Genomic DNA, 23,492 nt, shown 5'->3' with positions numbered 1-23,492 from the left:
GCCCCCAGGGCCCACGTTCAATAGGGGCCCCCTACTTTTTTGACAGGACCAGAACAGCCGATGTCTGTCCTTGTCTACAGTCGGTGTTGTAATTAAAACACATTCACACACATCTATTTTCAATTTAAAGCAACCTCCTGTTGTCGATCAGTTAATAATCCTCAGAAACACCTGAAAACTCATTTGGCATGACCATTCAAGATTATTTATCTTATGTTTAAAGATGGGCCCATGAAATGCTTTAAGCTTCGGTGTGCAAACCACAACCATGCTCAACGTATGCCCACATAAAGGTACACTTTATGTGCATAACCCTAACCCTAGGGTTATGGATTTGGTTAGGGTTATGATTAAGGTTAAGGTTATGATTAGGGTTAGGGTTAGACGCCTGTAGCTGTCTTTTGGCGTCAGTGCTGAACCATTCATTAATCCATGCAGTAGAGTGCTGTGTGCTGTACTCGGTGCAGCTGACACATTTGAACTCGACAAGCAACCTTCTGTCTTTTATGGGCTGTCTTGGATCAAGTGAGAATTTGTGTTTTTTATAGATAAGTTGGGGAGAAAATATCAGCTGTTTTACAGTTGTGAATTTGACTATCAGAAGGGCCCCTTGAGGATGCTCTGCCCCCTTTGTGTTGAGAGTCTAGCTCCGCCCCTGTCTCCCACCCTCTGTGACCCCCCCCGCCCCCCGCTTCCTGCTCCCTGATGAGTTGTGGCTAGCCGGGTTTATTGTCCGAGCTCGGCAGACAAACGATGGAAGTTTGACGGGGATTTCCCGCATTCAACCTCCCTGCAGAAACAAATAAAGCAAATGACATGATTTATTCCCTGCCAACTATTTCTGGGGTCCCCCTGCAAATTACCACAAAATGGTCACAGAGAGTTTATTAGAGAGAAAAATCTGGGTTGGAATGTGTCAGAAAGTGAATGTTACATTGGGAATGTCTGGGTGTCATAGTTGAGCTGACTAGCTAGGGCCCCAGAGGAGGAATAAGGCCCTGGATAGGCTTAAAATAAAAATAAAGTTTGTGTTTAATTTTTTGCTCTTTAAGTTTCAGCTTTCATAAATAAAGTCAAATATTTGAACTCTTTTCCTAAGTCTCTCTCTTATGCTCCTCTCACCCCTCCTCAAAGCTCAAAGTGGTTTAGTCCACAATCGCAATCAGACTAATACCAATGACTGCAATAAGATTAAGCTGACTGCAGTCAAAAGAGCCAAGTGACAGATGCTGGAGTGCTGTCCTGCCAAGAAAAAGCTCAATCAGGAGTGAAAAGAAAGAAAACAGATGGACAGGTTTTAAACTGGTTACGTTTTAAAAAGAAGGTTAACGTGTTAATTTGACTTTACCTTAATTTCTGGAGTCATAATCATGAGTCGTATTTTACAACACTATTTCTTTTTCATTTAAAGCACCTAAACCTCCGTTAAACCAGGGGCTCCCAAACTTTTTAGCTCAGGACCCTCAAAATAAAGGTGCCTAACTAAATAAAATTAGCCTAACTACATGTACATGTGGCTGCTGTGAGTTTACCTGCAGCTACTGATGTTTTTTTTAATTATATGTTAACTAACCCTTACCTTAAGAGTCATTGGACAACAAAGAAAGGCAGACAACTAATTAAACATTTTTTATTTCAAATGCAACTTCTATTTGTGTCTATATTTTTTAAATAATGGGTAAAATATGAAATTTTAGATTGCTTAAAAAGAAAAAAAACGTTTGGAAAGACATCATGTGACCCCTCATTAGCATCTTGCGACCTCCCAGGGGGTCCTGACCCCCACTTTGGGAACCACTGTGTTAAGCAAATGAACATACCAGTAATGGACCCTAAGTGTTGTGTAGACTGATAGCTGTTAATTGAATCATTAAAAACAACCTGTGCTAACTTTTATCATAAACAATGGAGTGCTGTCACCAAAAATGTTTCAAAATGTGTTGTGTACTAAATGTTTTCTTATTTACATTTTTTTATTTACACATATATTTATATTTTTTGTGTGCGTCATGTCTCTATGGATGTTTTTGTTGAATTGTCTGGTTGTGTGCTTATTGAAAATCTGGTGCTGTGGGAACAGGGAGTAGGACATGTTTGTTTTTGTCTTTGACTGTCCTATGTTACTGTTGTTGTTCTCAATATAAATGTTTTTTGTGACTATATCTGAAAAATAAAAAAGACTTTGATCAAAAAATATATATTAGTTGTGTACTTTTTTCAATTGTGGGCTATTGTTTAATTATTGTATGATATATATCATACCATTGTAGTGTTACTGATTGCATTTGTATAATTGCTTGTTACTTGTTAATGTGTGAATAGCATGCGCAGGTAAAAATAAACCCAGTTTATACATAATCCATTATTTGCTGTCTAATTCTATTATATATTCAATTAATAGCAAGTAGTGGTTTTAAATAGGATAACATTTGCATTTTACACATAGTTAAGTGAAATATAAAGTACTCCTGAAAATGTACTGAGTTACTTTCCAAAACAGGAATGTATCAAAACTCTCAACTTACCTTCTTGTTGATATTTTAAGACCTTGTGGTGAATGCCCTCTAGTGTCAAGCATGTGGAAACTCATGTGACTATCAGCTGGAGAAAGACAGATATAACTGTAATGTTTGTGGTTACCTCTAAATCACCATGTCATTGTCTCCAAAAATTAGCAGCAAACCACAAAGAAATACAAACTCTACTGTAGCTTAGAAAACAAGAGAAGTGAAAATAAACCCAGAAACATTGTTGTGACTTTAAGCATTGTGTTAAAGATTTAAAGAATATCTAATTATGTAATTCATAAGACAAGAGAGTTAGCTGAGTATGAGCAATAAAGTTTCTGCTGCTTACTTCAGTTTATTAATATTTTCTGACCATGTTGTCAAAAAGGAGGGACATTCTGCGCATGAGTAATTACCTTACTGTCAAATATGCCGAGTGCGCGCGCCTTAAGGACTCTGCGCCTGCGTGGACCCTGTGAAACTCCTCCGCTGCTCTCATGGTGAAACAGAAGCACTCCTTGTAGTGTTCTGCCGTGAACTTGCAGACAGTGGACCATGTGCTGCTGCAGTGAAAGCTGACATACTGAGGGTAAGTGTTATTGAGTTAAGTATAATACGTTGCCATGTGACTGTGCATCAGTCTTGAAGATTACAGGTTACGAAACGGTTAATTAAACTGTAAACATGGTCATAATAACCACGCTCTTATCAGTACAGCGGTCGTCCTTTGAAATATATATATATATTAAATAGAATAAGTATTCAAACTACATCAGCAATGTCACTTTGTTGTCAAAATACGTCTTTCTTCTTCGAACATTATGTTTTTCATGTGTAATGCTCATGTGTAATACAGTTGTGTGACAACCAGTGCGCAAGCGCAGTTGTAGCCTACGTCATTTACGTGGAGTTATGGTTGGACAGAACACGTGCAGGGTTTCCAGTGCACTCTCTCTCTCTATGGAGAGAATATTGTGTCTTTAATATGCAATCAAAAATAATGGATTTGAGAACAAAAAACAATTTTGCAAACAAAATTATGATTTGAAAAATGTGAAATAATGCTATGAATAAAGGAAATATATTTGTGATTAAAAATGTATCTTTATAAATCCACTCTTTTTTTGTTACAAACAAAATTATTATTCTCACGAACCACAGATTCGTTTGCGTTTCCAGTTTTTGCGTTTGCGTTTCCAGTTTTTGCATTTGGGTTTCTACATAACTGTCATGGGCGGGACCTCCCCTGAGAGATGCAAGAAGCCTCCTGATTGGTCAGTCTCACTCAGAGAGACGGTGTGACAACTTCCGCCCCAACAAGTTGTTGCCGCGAAGGGAGACAAGTGTAACCTTAATAGCACCAATAAGACAGAAAATAGACAGGTATGTTACGCAAAACGTACCTGTTTCTCGATGTTGATATGTCTCCCTTTGCGGCAACAACTTTGTTGGGGCGGAAGTTGTCACACCGTCTCTCTGAGTGAGACTGACCAATCAGGAGGCTTCTTGCATCTCTCAGGGGAGGTCCCGCCCATGACAGTTATGTAGAAACGCAAATGCAAAAACTGGAAACGCAAACGCAAAAACTGGAAACGCAAACGAATCTGTGGTTCGTGAGAATAATAATTTTGTTTGTAACAAAAAAAGAGTGGATTTATAAAGATACATTTTTAATCACACATATATTTCCTTTATTCATAGCATTACTTCATATTTTTCAAATCATAATTTTATTTGCAAAATTGTTTTTTGTTCTCAAATCCATTATTTTTGATTGCATATTAAAGACACAATATTCTCTCCATATCTCTCCAGCTCACCTGTTAGTGGTTGGGTAATTATTCATAAATGAAGCTCGCTGTATGTTTCTGTTTAGCTGCAGCTTGTTTTAGAATGTTTTTATTAACAATAAAGCATCACATCTTCATCTTCATCACATATCACAGTTGTGCTCATAAGTTTACATACCCTGGCAACATTTATGATTTCTTTGCCATTTTTTAGTGAATATGAATGATAACACAAAAACTTTTCTTTCACTCATGGTTAGTTAGTGGTTGGGTGAAGCAATTCATTATCAAAAAACTGTGTTGTCATTTGCATAGTAATGGCTTTCTTCTGGCGACTCAACCATGCAGCCTATTTTTCTTCAAGTGCTTTCTTATTGTGCATCTTGAAACAGCCACACCACTTTTTTTTCAGAGAGTCCTGTATTTCAGCTGAAGTTATTTGTGGGTTTTTCTTTGCATCCCGAATAATTTTCCTGGCAGTTGTGGCTGAAATTTTCAGATGGTCTACCTGACCGTGGTTTGGTTTCAACAGAATCCCTCATTATCCACTTCCATGACTCAGAATCCAGACACGTCAGTGCAGCACTGGATGAAACATGCAAGGGTCTGTCAGGAGCCCAGAAACTCACTGACCTTTTATACACACACACTGATTACAAGCAAACAGATCACAGGTGAGGATGGTTACCTTTAATAGCCATTCAAACCTGTTTGTGTCAACTTGTTTGCATGTTATCAGGCCAAAATCACCAGGGTATGTAAACTTTTGATCAGGGTCATTTGGGTAGTTTCTGTTGTCATTATGATATAAAAAGAGTAAACACAGTTGTTTTACAATAAATGGCTTCACCCAACCACTAACCATGAGTGAAAAAAAAAGGTTTTCTCTTATCTTTCATAATCTCTGAAAAATGGCCAAAAAATCACAAATTCTGCCAGGGTATGTAAACTTATGAGCACAACTGTACATAGATTTTACATTTTCCACACACAGAATGAACACATCCATCCTTTAACAACCTCCCACTCCATCAGCACATTCCTACAGACTTGTATACAAGGCACAGCACAGTCTTAAATCACTGACTAGATTACTTATTGATAGGCTGCTGCGAAAACAAGATCATTCTGAAGTTTATTTATCTTTTCTTACTGCAGTGGTCAGACTATATAACCAATAATATATATATATATATATATGTTGTAGATTTGCTTATTTTTTACCTCTTTAATTTTGATTTTAATTTGAATTGCTTTTAACTTTTTAATAATTGTTACTTCATAGGCTCTTGTTTGCTTTATATATATTTTTTGCACTGTCTACTTGCTACTGTGACACTTGAATTTCACCGTTGTGGGACGAGTAAGGGACTTTCTTATCTTATCTTATCTTATCTTATCTTAAGTGGGTGCAAGTCTCTTTTTCAAGACTGAGGACTATTCTTGTTGTTGCTTTTATGGTTCACTATTGTATTACTTTTTGCATTTTTTGTTAGGCTCATACATTTGCAAAATTGTATTTCTGCATAAAACAGAAAGAAGCGTATCTTCTTAAATAAACAAAAAGAAAAGAAAGAGAAAAATAAATAAATCAATAAACACAGATGGGTAAAAAAGAATGGAAAGGAAAAACATTGTAATACAATTACATACGTTATCATTCCCTCTTCCCCTCTGTTTTGTACAGTGGTCATCGAACCTTCTCTCTTTAGATTATATTGCTTCCTTGCCTTTAATGTATGTGTGTGTGTGTGTGCGTGCGTGTGTGTGTGTATGTGTGTGTGTGTGTGTGTGTATCACATTTTGTGTCTATTGATTTGATTCAAGTGCACACTTGAAGTGCACACATTTGGGTGCACATGATTAGGTGTACACTTTAAAATGCAACCTTTAAAGTGAATTGATGAGTTCACACTTTAAAGTGCACACTTTGAGTGCACATCTTTAAATGTACATATTTAAGTATGCTCATTAGTGAAAACTTTTAAGGGCACAGATTTACACAAATACTTTAGAAGATTTAGGAGAATACTTCAAGTGTTCTTATCAGTGTATGCTTTAAATTTCTCACTTTCGAGTGCACACTTTTAAATGTACATATTTAAGTATGCTTATTAGTGAAAACTTTTAAGTGCACACTTTGAGTGCAAACCTTTGAATGTAATTATTTAAGTGTGCTCATTAGTGAACACTTTTAAGAACACATATAAATACTTTAAAGGATTTAGGAGAATACTTCAAGTGTACTTATCAGTGTATGCTTTCAATTTCTCACTTTCGAGTGAACACTTTTAAGTGCCCTTTTTCTTGCTCACTTTTAGGTGCACACTTAAAAAGCATACTCCATTGTGCACACTTCCAAGTGCACATTTCTAAGAAAAAATGCTCTCAAAAGCAGATATTGGATGAATTGAAGTGAAATATTTCCTCTTAGCTAATCCATAAACATTCGTCAACAGTGTCAGAGTTCACCTCTCGCCTATATCCGTCCTCAAATACAGGCCTACTTGGTAAGCAGCCTAGTCACACATGCAGGGCACATCCAAGCAATCTATTGGCCTGTAGGAGGTTAATCATTATCACTGCTGACAACCACAGAGAGAATCTGAGGGCTGTCCTGCTCTGCTGCTAAAGGAGAGACATATCACTTTCTTTTATCTTCATGATCCCTTCACTTCTTTTCTCTCCTGATCTTTCTGACTTGCTCTTTTTCACCTGCATTAATTTGATCTCGACAGCTTCATCTCTGTGAGACATGGCCAAGGCGAAGCCCAAAGCAGAGGGCCAGGGCGATGAAGCTGAGGGTCCAGATGGTGGCTGGGGCTGGGTGCTGGTCGGCGCCCTCTTCGTCAGCACAAGTCTGGTGTTTGGCCTGATGCGCAGCCTTGGGATCTTCTTTGTGGAGTTTGTGCAGTACTTTGAGGAGAGCGCTCAGGCCATCTCCTGGATCTCCTCCACAGGACTGGCAGCTCAGCAATTCTTCAGTGAGTCCAAATATGAATGTGTTTTTGAAATTATGACAAAATTGCAGTTATTAGCACAGTAACTCATCACCATAACAGCTGCAATAGTACTTTTTAATGATAGAAATCAAACACACAGGATAAGATGTAACTTAAGAGTAGCAGAAAGAGGGTTTTTGAAGCATGTTATCTTTAAGGCTGCAACTCATTAACCCTTTAACAAGCACCTGCAGGTCACTCATGAAGAACTTCTGTTGCAATGCCAAACGGTGATATAATCCACAAAATACTTTAGAACAAAGTTTTCAAACAATGCCAAATATTTTTTTTCATATAATTTTTAAAAGAAAAAAGAAAACATGGTGTCTTTGGTGTTAGCAGTTTCAAACTGGCTAACTAGCTTTACAATTTGGAAGAGTCCAATCAAGACTTATTACAGATTTGCCATGAACACCACGTTTGTTTTTCTTTGATTGTTCAGATAATTTCAAGTATTGTTTGCTGTCGGGATGGAAGGACATCCAGTTACATATTATTATCTTTATTATTATATTTTAGAATAGATTTTAAGATTATTCTGTTGGTTTTTAAATCTCTTAATGGTCTTGGCCCTTCTTATTTATCAGATTTGCTTTTATCATATGAGCCAGTGAGAGCCCTCAGGTCTTCAGGTAGTGGACTTTTAATTGTACCAAAAGTAAGAACAAAGACCCACGGTGAGGCAGCTTTTTATTATCACGGCCCACGCCTGTGGAACACCCTACCTGAAGGTTTGAGGGCTGCAAAGAGCATCAACATTTTTAAAAACAAACTCAAGACCCACCTTTTTAGTCTCACTTTTAACTGAGTTTTATTTTAATTCTTAAGAGTGTTATTTATTTATTCAATTTTGAACTTATTTATTTATTCATTTTTTAATTTATTTTAAGTATAGCATCTTATTTTCTTTTAATGGTTTAATATTTTAGTGTTTTATTATCTTAGAAATGTATTTTATTTTTGTGATTTTAATTTCCTGTGTTGAGTTTTAACATCTTATTTTACCTCCAGTGTTTCCTCATTAATATATCATGAGAGCATTTCCTCAGTTCGTTCAGCAACTTCTTTTTTATTTTTTATTTGTTTTTAAAAAAACATTTTTATTACTATTATTGCATATATTGTGTTGTTAACATTAGGATTGTGGGGTGGGTTTGGGGTTTGGGGCGTGGGTTGGGGTTGGTCTTTTTCTTAATTTATTCTATTTTAAGTTGTTTTTATGTACAGCACTATGTGTTACAATGCCATTGTATGAAAAGCGCTTTATAAATAAAGTCTGATTGGTTGATTGATTATTTGTGTGTTTGTTCTGCAGGTCCTCTGGGTGCAGCTCTGTGTAATGCGTATGATGCTCGGGTGGTGGTGATGGTAGGGGGATGTCTCGCAGGACTTGGCCTCATTCTCGCCTCTCAGGCCACCTGTCTGGTCCACCTTTATCTCACTATGGGCGCTATTTCAGGTGAACACAATTGAAGCATGCTTGTTTACTTGGTTAACTGTTGACCCATTAAACTGCAGGTAAATAAAGTCACCTCCCATGACCATGTCTCCCTCCCCCTCTCTTTAAGGTCTGGGCTGGGCGCTTGTCTTCACCCCCATGGTGGCTACAGTCATGGCTAACTTCACCCGCAGGCGCACTCTGGCGTTGGGATTGGGGTTCTCAAGCATTGGCCTCTCCTCTTTCGCTTTCAACCCGTTGTTCCAGCTGCTGGTGGACGTGTATGCGTGGCGGGGGGCCCTGCTGATTCTGGGGGGGCTCAGTCTCAATATAATACCCTGCGGGGCCCTCATAAGATCAAGGCGATGCTTGAAATCCCCAGAGAAGGTGTGACAAAGCTCTACTCTTTGAATCTGATGTTTTGGTGGTTGTGTGTTTTGAAGCCCTGCAAATTGTCTGAAGGATGGGTGTATTAAGAATGATGAATGCTTTCATTAAAACAGGAATATGAAATAATTTTAAAGTGAAGATACCCCATGACTCATGAAGCTCTTTCTTTTCCCTCCCATTAGATCAAGTCAGAGTCTGAGCCACATGCTTCCATCCTGCAACGAGTCTCATCTCACCTGGAGCTGTCACTGCTCTACGAGAGGCCTTACATCACCTACACCTTAGCTGTCACGCTTCTTAACGTGGGCTATTTTGTGCCGTATTTCCACCTTGTTGCCCACAGTCGACAAGCCGGCTTCTCCGAGTACCAAGCAGCTTTTGTCATGTCGGCAGCTGGCGCCTCAGACATTCTGGGCCGCATTGTGTCTGGTTGGTTCTCAGACTTGGGTCACTTCAGGCTCATACATTTGCTGAGCATGTGGACGACTCTGGCTGGAACCTTCATCATGCTGCTGCCCGTGAGCTCCTTGTCAGGTTCCTACACGGCCCTGATGATGATCAGCCTCCTCTACGGCTTCTGCTCCGGTGCACTGACCTCGCTTGTGTTCGCTGTGGTGCCCATGATCGTGGGTGTGGAGCGTGTGATGGGGGCTCTTGGGCTGCTGCAGCTAATCGAGAGCGGGGCGGGACTTCTGGGGGGTCCTCTGTCAGGTAAGAGCACAATGACAAAGAAAGGGCATAACACTGGATGTTATGTAGGTCATGTAAACTTGTTTCATGTTATATAAAGAGACCTATATCCATTCCTGAACAAATGTTAACAAACTGAGGCTACAGAAGTCAAACATTAATGTGACCTATCAGGGTCAGTCAGTTGTCTCAACCTTCTTTTGTTATTTCAAGGTCTAAAAGTCTCCACACCACAACACACAGCGTCAAGTTGCATCTTACGTTGTTTACATACTTTCTTAAAGAGATGTTTTACTTTAAAAGGGGTCGCATAAGGTACTTATCTACAGCACCTGTACAATGCACAGACGATAACAGAATAGTCTGTTAGGAGGAAAGAGTTTGATTTTCTAACCACTTCCTGTCCAATCTAAACCAATCTAATCCGGTCCAATCCAATCCAAACCAAATCCAAACCAATCCAAACCAAACCAAACCAAACCAATCTAAACCAAACCAGTCCAATCCATCGAATCAAAACCAGTCCAATCCATTGAATCAAAACCAGTCCAAACCAACCAATCCAAACCAGTCAAATCCAATCAAAGCTAGTCAGATCCAATCCAAACTAGTCCAATCCAATCCAATCCAATCCAATCAAAACCAGTCCAATCCAATCAAAACCAGTCTAATCCAATCCAATCAAAACCAATCCAATCCAAACCAGTCCAATCCAATCCGATCCAATCAAAACGAATTCAATCCAAACCAGTCCAATCTAATCAAAACCAATCCAATCCAAACCAGTCCAATCCAATCCAGTCCAAACCAGTCCAATCCAAACCAGTCTAATCTAATCCAGCACAATTAAATCCAATCCAAACCAGTCAAATCCAATCTAATCCAAACCAGTCCAATCCAATCCAGTCCAAACCAGTCAAATCCAATCAAAACCGGTCCCATTCAATCCAGTCAAAACCAGTCCTATCCAATCCAATCCAACCCAATCCAATCCAATCTGATTTAAACCATCGACATTTAAAAATAACAAGAGTTGATTAACATTTTTCTGACATTTTAAGCTTCATGATATTTTCTACCTTGATGTCTTACAACTTCTTGCCTCAGCACTACATCTAACTCCACACAACAGCCCTGTATTCCTACGCATGCAGCGCACAGTCTCAGAACAGCTGTTTGGGTCAGGGGTCATTAGCAGAGACAACAAATCAAATACTTCATTATAAAAACAAGGCAGTTTCCTCATGGAGTCTGAACACACAAACTAGCACCGAAAATTCTCACCAAACCTCTAGTGGTATCTACGGAACCCCTGAAGTCCTGCTGAGGTGATAAACTGTATCTTCTGTGCACAGGACAAGTTATCTTGTGTGTGCACATGTTAGTAACTTATGGGAAGTGGCTGTGTATGGTGGATGAAATGGGCACAGACTTTCACTTTTCATTCACAACACATTGTTTATTCTTTTAATAACAGAAGCATATTGGGTCTCTTTCAGGCACACTTTGGGGTATTTGTATTCAGGAGTTTAAATTCAGATTCGTATTCATTTTGGTTCAGATTTGTTTGCATCAAGCAGCCTGTTTGTTTCTTTTTCCCCTAAGGCAATTATAAATTCACACACATTTTCCACAGATGAGTTGTTGACCTAGAAGGAGGAGCACAGGTGACACTAATTACATTTACTAATTAACAGTGCTGCTTCAGCTGCAATTAGTGTAATGAGCAACACCTGTGTTAAACACAACTGCTGCAAAAAGGCTGCATTTCAGTCCCCTCAGAAGGTACCAGGTCCTGAGTGAGATGGTCATTTATCTGAGTGAGTTTGTCCATAAATGTTAGAAAATGAACACTAATAAGAAGATGTTTTTTACTGAATGTTTAAATGTGTTAACAGCTGTTTTCAGTAATTCTGAAAGTGCTGTAGACATACTTGTTGCGATACCGTTCTCAAACATCTCCTCCTCTACATTCACTAGTTTATCCAGGTAATGTAGGTCACTCTACCTGCATAACAAGTATTAAAGGTGGCATATCATGCAAAATTGACTTTTTAATGGTTCTCTACCTGAAATATGTTTCCCTGGCATGTCTACAAACCCCCCGAGAATGAAAAAAATCCATTCTGCCCCTGTTTTGGATTTCGACACTTTTCTGTAAATGTGTGTAAAACAAGCCGTTTCAGACTTCCGTGTTTTTGTTACGTAACAACAATATCCGGTCTGTCACGGAGTCAGAGCTCAGAGCTTGTTCAGCCCATAGACTGTATAAAATAATACTGAATCCCCCTCTGCTTTTCATTACCTGCACAAATGTGTGCTAACAAGGAGCTTAGGAGGGAGGCATGCTAGTTGTAGGCTGTCTTAATAAACTCAAAGATCGGTTTTACTCCCCACTTCTGCAGATTTGAAGATCTAGTGGATGATTTTTATTTACCATGGATAAGTGCTAGCGCTAGTTAGCATAGCTACATAGCTACATGTCGTAGCTGTAGCTGTGTACCAAGACACACGTCGACATACTGACAAATAAAACAAGAAACACAGAATCTGTGACCAATCCTTCATAAAAGGTCCTGCTGCCTTTCTGGCAGAGATCGGTTTTACTCCCCACGTCTGCAGATTTGAAGATCTAGTGGATGATTTTTATTTACCATGGATAAGTGCTAGTGCTAGTTAGCATAGCTACATAGCTACATGTTCGTAGCTGTGTACCAAGACGCACGTCTACATACTGAATAATAAAACAACAAGAAACACTAAATCTGTGACCAATCCTTCAGAAAGGTCCTGCTACAGGCGCCTCTCCGTCAGGATCAGATTCTGGATCAGATTCAGAGGGTTGAAGTAACGTGATCTCTGAGCAGCCGTGTATATTCAGCCAACATGTAAACATTAGATCAACGTGCTGGAGAGCCGAGGCACATCCACTTCCTAAGGGGGCGTGGTCAGAGAGAAAACAGAGTGTTCTGAGGAGGACTGAAGAAGAGGGCATTTCAGGCAGGCCAAAATCTGATTTCAAAGTGTTTTTTTGAGCATAAACTTTAAATACATGTTTTGGGGACCTCTTAGACCAATATATATTGATGAAAAAAGCGTGATATGTCACCTTTAATCATGGCCTGCTAATAAAAAAAATCCTTGCAATAAAACCAGGGGTGCAGCTCGCTCGGCTGGAAGTGAAGCTTCCACAAAAACTGCTTCCCACTGGTGGCTGGCTGCAGTATAGGTCAAAAACTCCATCTCCCCCATTCATTTGTCAAACTTTAAAAAATAAATACACGTGGTATGAAATGTTTCTCACATCCGTATGCTGTGGTTATATGTAGTTATAATTTGACTGTTTTGTGTTCTAGGCCTATTTTTTCCTGAAAGGTTTATTTATTTTTTGTTAGTTATAAGAGGTTACTTCTGGGTTTGCTTTGATTGACAGCTGCCGTAGAGAGAAACTCCATTGGATCTCGTGACACTACGCTGTAGGGCGGAGCTTGTTATGGTGGCAACACAGAATTTACCGTGGCAACACAGAAATTATCTACTGCGCAGACCCTGGCTGCAGAAAAATTGACAGTATGGCAGCGTTCAGGGATGTGTTTTTTTGGCTTTAAAACCGTTCAATGGGAAAAGTTGCTGTCCGCTTTATTTACAGTCTATGAATAAAACCAACTTATTCCTTTGTCTGATATTTTTCAGCATTATGTTGTCAACACAGATGTGTGTACTAAATGTTCTCAGAATGTTAATTAGACTTAAGGGCATTCACATTGGCTGTTTCCGAAACTGCCTACTATACTATCAGTACGTACTGACATCAGTATGTAGTATGAGAACAAGAGCAAAATCTGCAGTATACCAAAACTCCCCGGATGTCTACTGATTCGGGAAAATTTCACAGTATGCATCAGACCAGTCTGCCTCATGCACTGTTTCTCATAATGCACAGAGCTCGTTCCGCTTTTTCAGTTGCCTTCTTTTTTTGATGGGGGAACTGAGTTTTTAGTTACTGTGAAAATTATTAAATTCCATATAAACCACTTGATGCTAAAGAAGCAGTTTCTCTATCTGCTTGGCCGTTGTTTACTTCCACATTCTGAAACCGGATATTCAGTGACGTCTGACCCAGCATACTGCAACACAGATCGAACAGAACAGTCATACAGCAGACTAAATTCAAACTCAGTATGTAGTATGTAGCAGGCCGTTTCGAAAACAGCCATGTACTTGAGACTAGTTTTTCTGGTTTCCTCGCACAAACAAAATGAAGGATGGTCGTGTTTAGCTGAAGTTCCTCCTCATTGTTAAAATTTGTTTTGAAAATGTTCTCAAATAGATTTCTTTAGTTTGATTCCCTGACTGAATACCACATGATTAAGCACAAAAAAATATCACTTTAGAGTGAAGCCAGAGTTATGTTGTCAGGGCCTCTTTGTACAGGGTTATTCATTTAAATATTTGTAGTATTTTTTAATTTGAATATTCTCTCTTCTCCACATCTGAAGGGTTCCTCAAAGACGTCACAGGCAACTACGTGGCGTCCTTCATGGTGGCAGGCAGTTTCCTCATTCTTGGCACTCTGACCATGGCCACCCTGCCTCACTACTTCTCCTGCAAAGACCCACCTCCTCCACAGAAAAGTTCCCCTGACAACACGGACAAGAGTTTACATTCAGAGATGGAGCAGATGAACAGTTTGCCCTCTGACTTGAGCCACTGACAGGTGAATGAATGAAGCTCAAGGAGCCAGAAGACTGAGTGTTGGAAGGTAAAGAGCCTTTTAGTACTGAAGATACTTTCAGTTAAAACTGTTCTGCACTTGTGTTTGCATTTATACCTCACTGACCTGGAGCGAAGAAAGACACCTTTGTGTAAACACCACTGGTAAGAAGGGGCCAGACTGTTACACTGAAAAACCTCAGCTTAATGTTTAGGCTTCTGCCTAAACTTTATAATACTTTGATAATGATGTGAATGTACGGCAGAGGATTGGGGCCACTGGAAAAAAAAATTAAGGTCAATTTTTTTTAAAATTATTATTATTATTCTGAGATAAAACAAATTAAGCGCAACTTTTTTTTTTCTAACTTCTGACTTTAATCTCAGAATTCTGACTTTAATTTTAAAATTCTGACTTTAATCTAAGAATTCTGACTTTAATTTCAGAATTCTGACTTTTTTTAAAGAATTCTGACTTTAATCTCAAAATTCTGACTGTAATCTCAGAATTCTGACTTTTATCTCAGAATTCTGACTTTTATCTCAGAATTCTGACTTTAATCTCAGAATAATAATTATAAAAAAAAAAAAAATTGATCTTAATTTTTTTTCCCAGTGGCCCTAATCCTCTTCTATAGTGAATGTTTAGTTGCTTTACACGCACAAGAGGATGGCATGCACATTTCTATTTCAAACATTTCTAAAATAATGTTATATTTATAAAGTTTTTGGACTCATGATAAAAAAACAAGAAGCTCCACACTGTTGATTATTAATCTTTGATATTTTCTATACCTTTGGCTGAATGTGCATTGTTATATAAATGCACAAACAACAATCAAGGGTACCTTCTGCTCTTTTCCAAAAAAGAGGGCAACCAGTGGACTTAACTGTAACAGTAGTTAAAAATTACATTTCAAATAAAAGTGTGCCTAAATACATGCACCATGTTAGGACAATTACCTTGAAGTAACCACAGCTCTCCTCTAGACAGAGCCTCAGTTTAAGAAACACGATTGGCTTATATCTTTTAGCTTATTTTGGGGTGTATTACACTGTCTGTATATGAAGACTGAAGATGCCTTTCCACCTCCTCTTATTGTAGAAGTGATGCCAAGATAGCCTCCAACGACTGGCGCTGAAATGTTGCAGATTTAGAACTAGAGTCTAGGCAGACTGGATCGACTGGTAGAGCTGCGGTATTAACATCCCAACCCTTACTCTAACAAAACTGTACATTTAACTTACCAATCCCGCCTGTTGGTACAGTCTACATAGTACAGTTTTTTGTGTCTTTTTGAAGCAGAAAGTCAAGGGTATGGTGAGTTCAATGACCCGCGCTAGGGCCTGTGTCCACTAACAGCATTTTGGTGCTAGCAGTGTCTGTTTTCTTTACAAAACCAATGAAGTTCTGCTTTTTCAATGCTGGCCGTCCTAAGCACACTGCGTCAGCTATTTTTTGTTGCTATACTGACAGTGCTCTCAGTTGATAAGAATTCAACTTTTGCAACACCACACTCATGAACGTCAATTCTCCCTCACTGACAAATTAAAATCAAGAAAAGGCGGGACTTCTGATATCAAGTTTGTCACAACATTTCTGGAGGTTAACTCAGATGAAAACTAACCCAACCAGTGTTTAGGGTTTTTTTTGAGGGTATGATATTCAGGTGTGGAGCTGCTGCTAATGCTACGACACAATTTCTGTCAGCTGTTTTTACGTTTTCTCTGTAATATTCTATTGAAGGAAAGCAAATATGAAGCATACAGAGCATTTTAATACAGACCTTACAGTCACTACTGAGCAAAGTAAGAGTGTCCCTAATCTGATATTTAGGTTGTGAGTGCTGCCAGTGCAAAAAATGCAGTCAGTGGACACAGGCCCTTACTGTAAGTCATGTCTCCTCTCGCCAGTCCTCCTCTGTTAGCTACATTTATCAACAGAGCTGTCAGTCATGATATTGGGCCTCATATATAGCATCACATAACTAATTCAAACTAAGCTTCTTAGAAAAATGAACACAAATCAGCATAATCAGAAGTAATTACAGCAGAATCAATGTCTGTCTTTGACATGTAATTTGATTTTAAAGTTTGAGTCATGTCCCATCTGTTTACATGGCGTTAGTCAGTAGGGCAAGCTAAAAAAGTTTTGGCTTCACTTTGAAGAAGCTGTCATGTTGTCTATCTTTTTAGGGTTTATGTTAGAGTGATCTCAAAATGTTGATCTTTTCACTACCTCACAAATCACAAATGTAGGAGTCTAATCAATTCTCAATAATTGTCCCGTTGTGATTCACATCGTTAACCTTGTTTTATCTAAGAACATAAAATGCCCCAACAGCTGGGACAACCAGCACATTTGTGTCAGCCTCAGGACTTAAACTTTCCATCAGTGCATTATGTTTCTGTAAAAGAAAACCAGACTGTTATTTCCAAAGTCAATCTTCTGATCACTACATTTATAAGCACTTTGTACTTTTACAAACCATAAAACCAGACTGTGTGGTGGTCTGATATGCTTGGTTTGGAGAACAGCTGAGTGAACACCTGGGTCACTGTGACCTGCTGGTACCTGCCAGGCAGAGATCAGGGTCATTACAACACAAAAGGCACGTGACTTTTTAGTCACGTTGTTGCTCTTGCTGTCACTGAACAGTTGGAAGTCTGGTAAATATTCAAAGTTTGAAAATATTTAAATGAACTGCTTTTTCCTGAAATTCTGTGCCTCAAGCTTGTAACACTGTTGATCTTTAAACAACCACTCTGACATCCGGGCTGTGACCTGGTACTGTTTATCAAATGTGATATTTTGTACTCAATCTTGATTAAAAAGTTATGTATTTTGTTTAAACAAGTCGCACTTTTCTTTTAGTCTTCAGTGATCTGTTGCAATTAAAGCTGGGGTTGGTAGTCTCAGGAAACTAGCATGAATTTGAATGTAGCATGTCTTCAGGACTCTGTCTAACCCCTCCCCCCCTTCCCCTCGGAGCTCCTCCAAAACGTCGCCCCCACTCACATGCCATGCGCCGCTGATTCATGACCATATGATCGTGACTGATTCAAAACCGGTCCTCACCAAAACATTATCATAGTGAAAGTTAAAAACACAAACAAACATGGCTGCTGTTAGTACTCACAACTGTCATGCTAGCATTATCCACTTGTACTGGTGACACGATATCAGGAGAAAAGTTATAACACATATATAATACTGTAACAGCTCTACTGTTTGTTAAACGTGTTCAGTGTAGATGTTCTTAATTCCTACAGTGTTGATGGTCAGTGAATGCATCAGGAGAGGTGTAGAGTGTGCGAGCTGGAGAGACAAGAGAAGTTTTTCATTCATTCAAACATTGATTGTTGTTTTGTTGGTTGACGTGATCACGGCCGACAGTGACCGGTTATTAAAACTCAACATGTTCACGAACCGGCTCGTCATCACTACAGCGTCCAGACGGACGCTACAACATATCCATTTCTGTAGGACTTACTAAATGTCATTAATTATTTTGCTTGTCAGAGCCCACGTGGTGAGAGCTTTTTAGACTCTGATCCGGACTACAGTCCTGAACAAAGCATCTCATCGGGTCAGAGGGAACAGGCCCGAGGTCGAGCGAGAGGGGCAGTAAATAGAGTCAGGAGACAGGGAGTGCACGCTGGAGAAATGTACACACAGGATGCGGGCAGAACAGCAGAACAGCAGGACAGGATTTGATTGGTTTAAAATTTTGGGACCCAAAAACGGTGATTGGTTGGTGTTTTCCCAGGTTTACTCCGGCTGTAGATAGCAGCTTTTTTCACTCTTTTTTAAGAACACATTATGTATTGATTGCTATCAGGACATGAAGATCATTTTAACCAGTATAACAAAAAGTGTATCTAAATCTGACTACCAACCCCAGCTTTAAGTCCCAACAAATTCCATCACAAAATGATGGCGCCCTCTGCTGACGACACAGTCATTCAAAAGTGATTATAGAAATGTTGGTAGTGTTCAAAAGACTTAAACACACTTCATTTTGTCATGCTTCTGCTGTTTATTTGACCTTGATACACAGCTCAAGTACCTCAAAGTTTAACAAAACAGTCTAAAAGTGTCCCAAATGTAAGAAAAATGTGTGTACATCACAGTTCAGACAGGTGACATAATATCATACTCTTTGCAACAATTACAAACATTTCAAGCAACACTTTCGCTTCTTTTTCAGGTGACGGATAAACAAGAGTGGTAGAGAAACATAAAACAGCCCTTTTCAGTTAAAAAAAAAAAAAAAGTACAGGATTTAATTAAGAAATGTTGGCAGAGTGATGGTGTCACCCTCTGCTGCTCGTAAAGAAACCTCATGCTGCTCTCATAAAGCTTTTCCCACTCAGACACGATTGTTCTGCTCTGACGTGTTCACACAAAGAATTCACTGTTCAGAGGGCTCGTCCCCTCTGAAGTCAACACCAGCTGAGCGATGACTGAACATGTGGCAGGCAGCCAGGGATAACGGTGTGTGTGTGTTTGTGTGTGTGTGTGTGTGTGTGTGTGTGTGTGTGTGTGTGTGTGTGTGTGTGTGTTTGTGTGTGTGTGCTTGTGGGTTGCATGTTTTGTAAATGTGTGTAAAAGCATGGAGTGTGAACAGCAGTATTGACAGCTGGTTAAGATTTGGGGTCTGCACTGCGGCGTTTGAGCTTTTCAGGGTTGTTCGAGGCCATGTGGGAAAAGTCTCTGAAGATGTCGTGGTACGTGTCATCACCTGGAAAAAAAACAAACAAAGAGAACATGAACTTTAAAGTTTTAAAGCTTAAAAACCCCTTTCAACTAGTCTCTTCTGGATTTCATATCTTTCTTTTTTTAAGCACATCTTTTGATTTAAAAACACACATCTGTGTTTGAACAACAACATCTGCCATCCAAAGAGACGACCGTTTTAATAGCTGCAAATCAACCAACTACGTCCTGAACACACTTTAAAGTTGAAGGTCTAAAGCGGGAAGCATGCAACTCGAACAAACACTCACACACACACAAAGGCATGCACATGCACTTTACCTCTGAAGTTGCAGTAGGTGGCACACTGCACAAGCAGATGAGACCAGCCGGACGTCTCAGCAGGGCAAAAAAGGCAAAGAAGACACACACGATGAGAAAGCACAGCACGTCAAAAACTGACCAGCAGCAGACGAAAGCATCACGTTTCCATTCCCTCATGAGTGAACAATTGTAAACCAAGCACAAAAAGCCTCGTTATCATGAAAGAATGGACTCTGCAGCTTCAAAAAGAGACGAATGCGAACAAAAACCCACTGCTAACCTCAAGCTTGAGGGCTCTGAGACCTGACTGACAGCATGGAATTCTCATAAATACACATACACATAGACTTCTAACAAAACCTAATATGTAACAGAGCTCAAACGGAGTCACTATTCACAGAATAGCAGGAGGAAATCCTCCATGAGAATCAAACCCAACATTGAATTCAGCTTACATGACTGAACTTAAAAAGACAGTCCAATACACGTCTGATAAAACAGTACAAACTGTTTATAAAAATACCTCATATATATACAATCTATCAGTGAAGAACAGGCCTTAAAAGGTCTGTTATACAACATAAACCTAAGTTTAACATTAGAGAAACCCACATGTTGCGCTTATTATTGAGATTTCTGGAGACTTTGTGGGTTTCAAAGTGCAGCATCATGTGCGCCTGTGGGTCAAAGTGCTACAAAGAATGTCTTTCACATACTGTCCCTTCTTCAAATATTGCTTCATTGACCTGTTTTCCCTTCTGCTACCGTCATACCCTGTGTTTCTTCCTTTACAAGACTGGTCTTAAACTGCTTTCTCATCGAAAAGCAGTTTTTCCATTTAGTAATCCTGGAAATGATGACGCACATTTCCTTGGCTGACATGTGTGGAAGGATAATCTCTCTGCAGATGCTGCAGATAAACATCACATGATGCTGTGAAACCAGTGATGTCTAATGCCTAACAATGTCACAAACATCTTCTTTCATCCAGCCTTAAATATCAGCTTTCTGTCTCTTTTCTTGGGATGTTTTTCTATTCCCATTAATCTCCCTGTCCTCCCAGAGCCCAGCCACTGATATGGTTCTTTATAGCTTGTAAGCTCTTCCTTGTGTGGCCTAGTCCACCTCCTGTCCCGCCAAGTACCCCCCCAGATCCCTGAGCCCCTGTGTGACCTGATTGGCCAAACGCTCCGTCCATCTCCCGCATCTCCTTGTTCATCTTGGCGATCCGCAGCCTAGAAAAAAAAGAAGGTGGGTAAGAAACATTTCTGCGATCATCACGGCCCTTTGAGGGGTTTTTCAGTCTCGCACACTCACAAAGTGACGATGTCAGCGTTGGCGTTGTCCACCGCGATTGTTATGGGGTCTTTTTTGTTCTTGTCTTTGGCGTTGTAGTCCGCGCCTCGCTTCAAGAACAGACACACCAACCTGGGAGAGCAAAGAGTTAGGTAAGAAGAGTGACAGTCAGGTGAAAACACATTTCCACTGCAGGAACTTCTCCAGAGGACCAGGCACCATTTCAAGGAATCAGCTGTTTACAGGTTTTGCAGCACAGTGACTAGGGCACTTAGTTTTTTCCACTTAAATCTTTAGACATACCCAAATGCTGTTATGTAGTCCAAAAAGCAGTAGATATATTATTCAGAAATTATTTACAACCCTTTCAAACATTACAACAACATGAGGATAACAATAGGTGAATTCGACCAAGAGTTACCCTGAACTAAAATGGTCCTGTGCCCCCATTGTTGTCTGCGTTTCGACCGTGGGGCCGAAGCCCGGGTAGATTGTGCAAATCAGGCCAGTGACGTATGGAGGAAGTAAAACGTAAATGCACTACACCACCAGACCAGTAGAGGGCAGTAAGTCAAAGACGAAAGCCATTCATCACAGATGACACCAAAGAAGAAGATGGAGGTATCACAACAGTTAGCCTGTTAGCATGGAAGAGACTCAGCTCGCACTGTTTTAGATGGTGCTATATTTCATCACAGATGGATTCACTGAATCAACACGTGAGAGGAGATAAGCGCAAGTTGCAAAGACATTTCAACACGGCTTTAAAATCCTTTTTAACTCAACAAGCCGTGGCAGAGATCGCAGGTGTTTTGGTTTAAACAGCGACCCTGTTAACTGCCAACGTTCAGCCGGATGTATCCCTCATAAACGTCTTTAGACAATCGTTAAATATCTGTTGAGGATATTGAATCTTAAAACTCCCTCTGTGTTTCAACAGCTGTGTAAACTCCACAAACACAGTTACATTCAGCTGAAGGTCTCCAGTTTACAGGGTCACTTTTAAAACCTTAAAACCGTAACACCGGGAGAGACGCATTTGCTGTGGGCTGAGAGAAGACTACTGTTACAAGCTGCTAAATCAAGAGAATCACAGCCTCTTCTTTTGAAAAGTACACACACATACAAAAAAGATAGAACAAAATAAAGAAAGAGAAATCAAGTGAATCACAGATGTGTGTGATGTTATTGTGGATGACGGGAGGAATAAAAACACTGCGGTTAATCTACAAATCAGACACGTTCAGCATTGCAGGCCCTGCCCCCTGAAAGCCCCAGGGCTTTTTGAAAAGTATGACCCCCTTAGCAGGGGCTTTTTAGGGGGGAGATTATCTACCCCTGAACTAAATTTAGACCCTAGTTCCACCGGTCGAAACGTACCTAGTTCCATGGTAAAGTTCCTCTGGTTGAAATGCCCCTAATGTGAGTTTGTTTATTTTTATTAGTTGCATGCACGAAGGAGGGGTTTTATGTCCAAGTGGACACATGGCTTCTTTGTTTAATCATGTGTCCTATTATTAGTTTGTGTGACAAAAAGGGACTGAATAAACAAAGAACAAAGACTTCAGCATCTTTGATAAGTTTGTTTTCAGCGAAGCTTTGCTCTTGGATGTCCTGTAACAACAAAGGTTAAAGCTCCAAAGACATCTGCAATCGGATCCTGGTCAGGTGAGATAACAGCCAAATTGCCTCGACTTTCTCAAAGGCGGTAGAGACACAGACTGTGAAATAATATCCTCTGTGTCTGACAAATAAACCTCCCCAGGTCAATCTGACAAAGATTACTTACCGTGGTAAAGCTACAGGGACTACTTTCTTTGGAAATGAAACCCATAAATCTCATCATTGGCACAAAGACGCTTAGAGATAAAATATGTCCTGACGTGGAGCCGTTAAAAGTCGTAATTTCGTGATTCGGGCGACTCTTTTGTGTTTTGTATCAATTCATTACTCTCTTAGTGATGAGACGTCCAACCACACACAACATGGTGCTGTCGTTAGTGGAGACAGAGAGCATCTATTTGGCTTTGTTAATGGTTCTGGGCACCGTGCCAGAAGGCTTAATAGATTTTCTTTAAGTGTGTTTATAAAGTACAGTCTTTATGTTTCCTGCACTCGCAATCCTGCCTGAGGACTCCACCTCTGTCAGGGTCTAATTTTATTACACTGATTTGGTTTGCACATGGTTGTGTATCTTTCTATTTCACTTGAAGTATCTGATCCTGCCTAATGTGCTTATTTATGTCCTTAGACTAACATGGGGAGTGAGCTGGGTTTTTTTAAGTCATTTTTGGTTACTTTCTTCTTTTCTGTCACCACACAGGCAATTCAGAATTCAATGAGACTGATTCACATGTTTGTGCATGTGTGTGTGTGTGTGAGTGGGTGTGTTGATGGGTGTCTACCCATCATTATGAGGACCACCTGCGGAGGGAAGACCACTTATATAAATGAGGACATTTAAGCCGATCCTCACTTTAGTTTTACTGTAATGGCTTCCAGAGGCTGCTTACATGCTTCTCTTAGAGCTTCAGAGGTCTTCAGAAAAGTGCTTAACCCTCCTGTTGTGTTGCGGGTCAAATTGACCCTTTTAAATGTCTATTTTAGGCCATATATGCCTTCACAACCAGCTAAATGCAGCAT

The 23,492-nt window shown here is 39.7% G+C and overlaps 2 protein-coding genes across 4 annotated transcripts in view; one reads left to right on the top strand and one right to left on the bottom strand.

The window, feature by feature from the left end:
* Window positions 1-2,956: 2,956 nt before the first annotated feature.
* slc16a13 (solute carrier family 16 member 13) lies at window positions 2,957-17,381 on the top strand. Of its 2 annotated transcripts, XM_034676397.1 has the most exons (7): window positions 2,982-3,096; window positions 7,036-7,281; window positions 8,615-8,758; window positions 8,868-9,124; window positions 9,310-9,838; window positions 14,317-14,579; window positions 15,636-17,381. In XM_034676397.1, the coding sequence occupies exons 2-6, from the start codon at window positions 7,053-7,055 to the stop codon at window positions 14,529-14,531; spliced, it is 1,374 nt and encodes a 457-aa protein (XP_034532288.1). In that variant the 5' UTR covers window positions 2,982-3,096; window positions 7,036-7,052; the 3' UTR covers window positions 14,532-14,579; window positions 15,636-17,381. The 2 variants fall into 2 exon arrangements, with proteins under 2 accessions (XP_034532286.1, XP_034532288.1); XM_034676395.1 differs by having other exon boundaries at window positions 2,957-3,096; window positions 14,317-17,381.
* A 1,165-nt stretch (window positions 17,382-18,546) lies between these two features.
* The window catches only part of acap1 (ArfGAP with coiled-coil, ankyrin repeat and PH domains 1), a 29,696-nt gene continuing 24,750 nt past the window's right edge, over window positions 18,547-23,492 (bottom strand). The window contains exons 21-23 of one of the 2 annotated variants that reach the window (XR_004629929.1): window positions 20,871-20,981; window positions 19,572-20,788; window positions 18,547-19,275 (exon numbers count right to left, since the gene is read on the bottom strand). Coding sequence is in view for 1 of the 2 variants with exons in the window: in XM_034676393.1 (XP_034532284.1) it covers window positions 19,178-19,275; window positions 20,727-20,788; window positions 20,871-20,981 (271 nt within the window). In the remaining variant the exon portion in view is untranslated. The remainder of the gene's footprint in view (window positions 19,276-19,571; window positions 20,789-20,870; window positions 20,982-23,492) is intronic. The other variant, XM_034676393.1, reaches the window with a different exon arrangement.

The sequence above is a fragment of the Notolabrus celidotus genome, chromosome 23 (assembly GCF_009762535.1).
Source record: "Notolabrus celidotus isolate fNotCel1 chromosome 23, fNotCel1.pri, whole genome shotgun sequence".
Lineage (NCBI taxonomy): Eukaryota > Metazoa > Chordata > Actinopteri > Labriformes > Labridae > Notolabrus > Notolabrus celidotus.
This window is presented reverse-complemented; position numbering and strand designations above follow the sequence as displayed.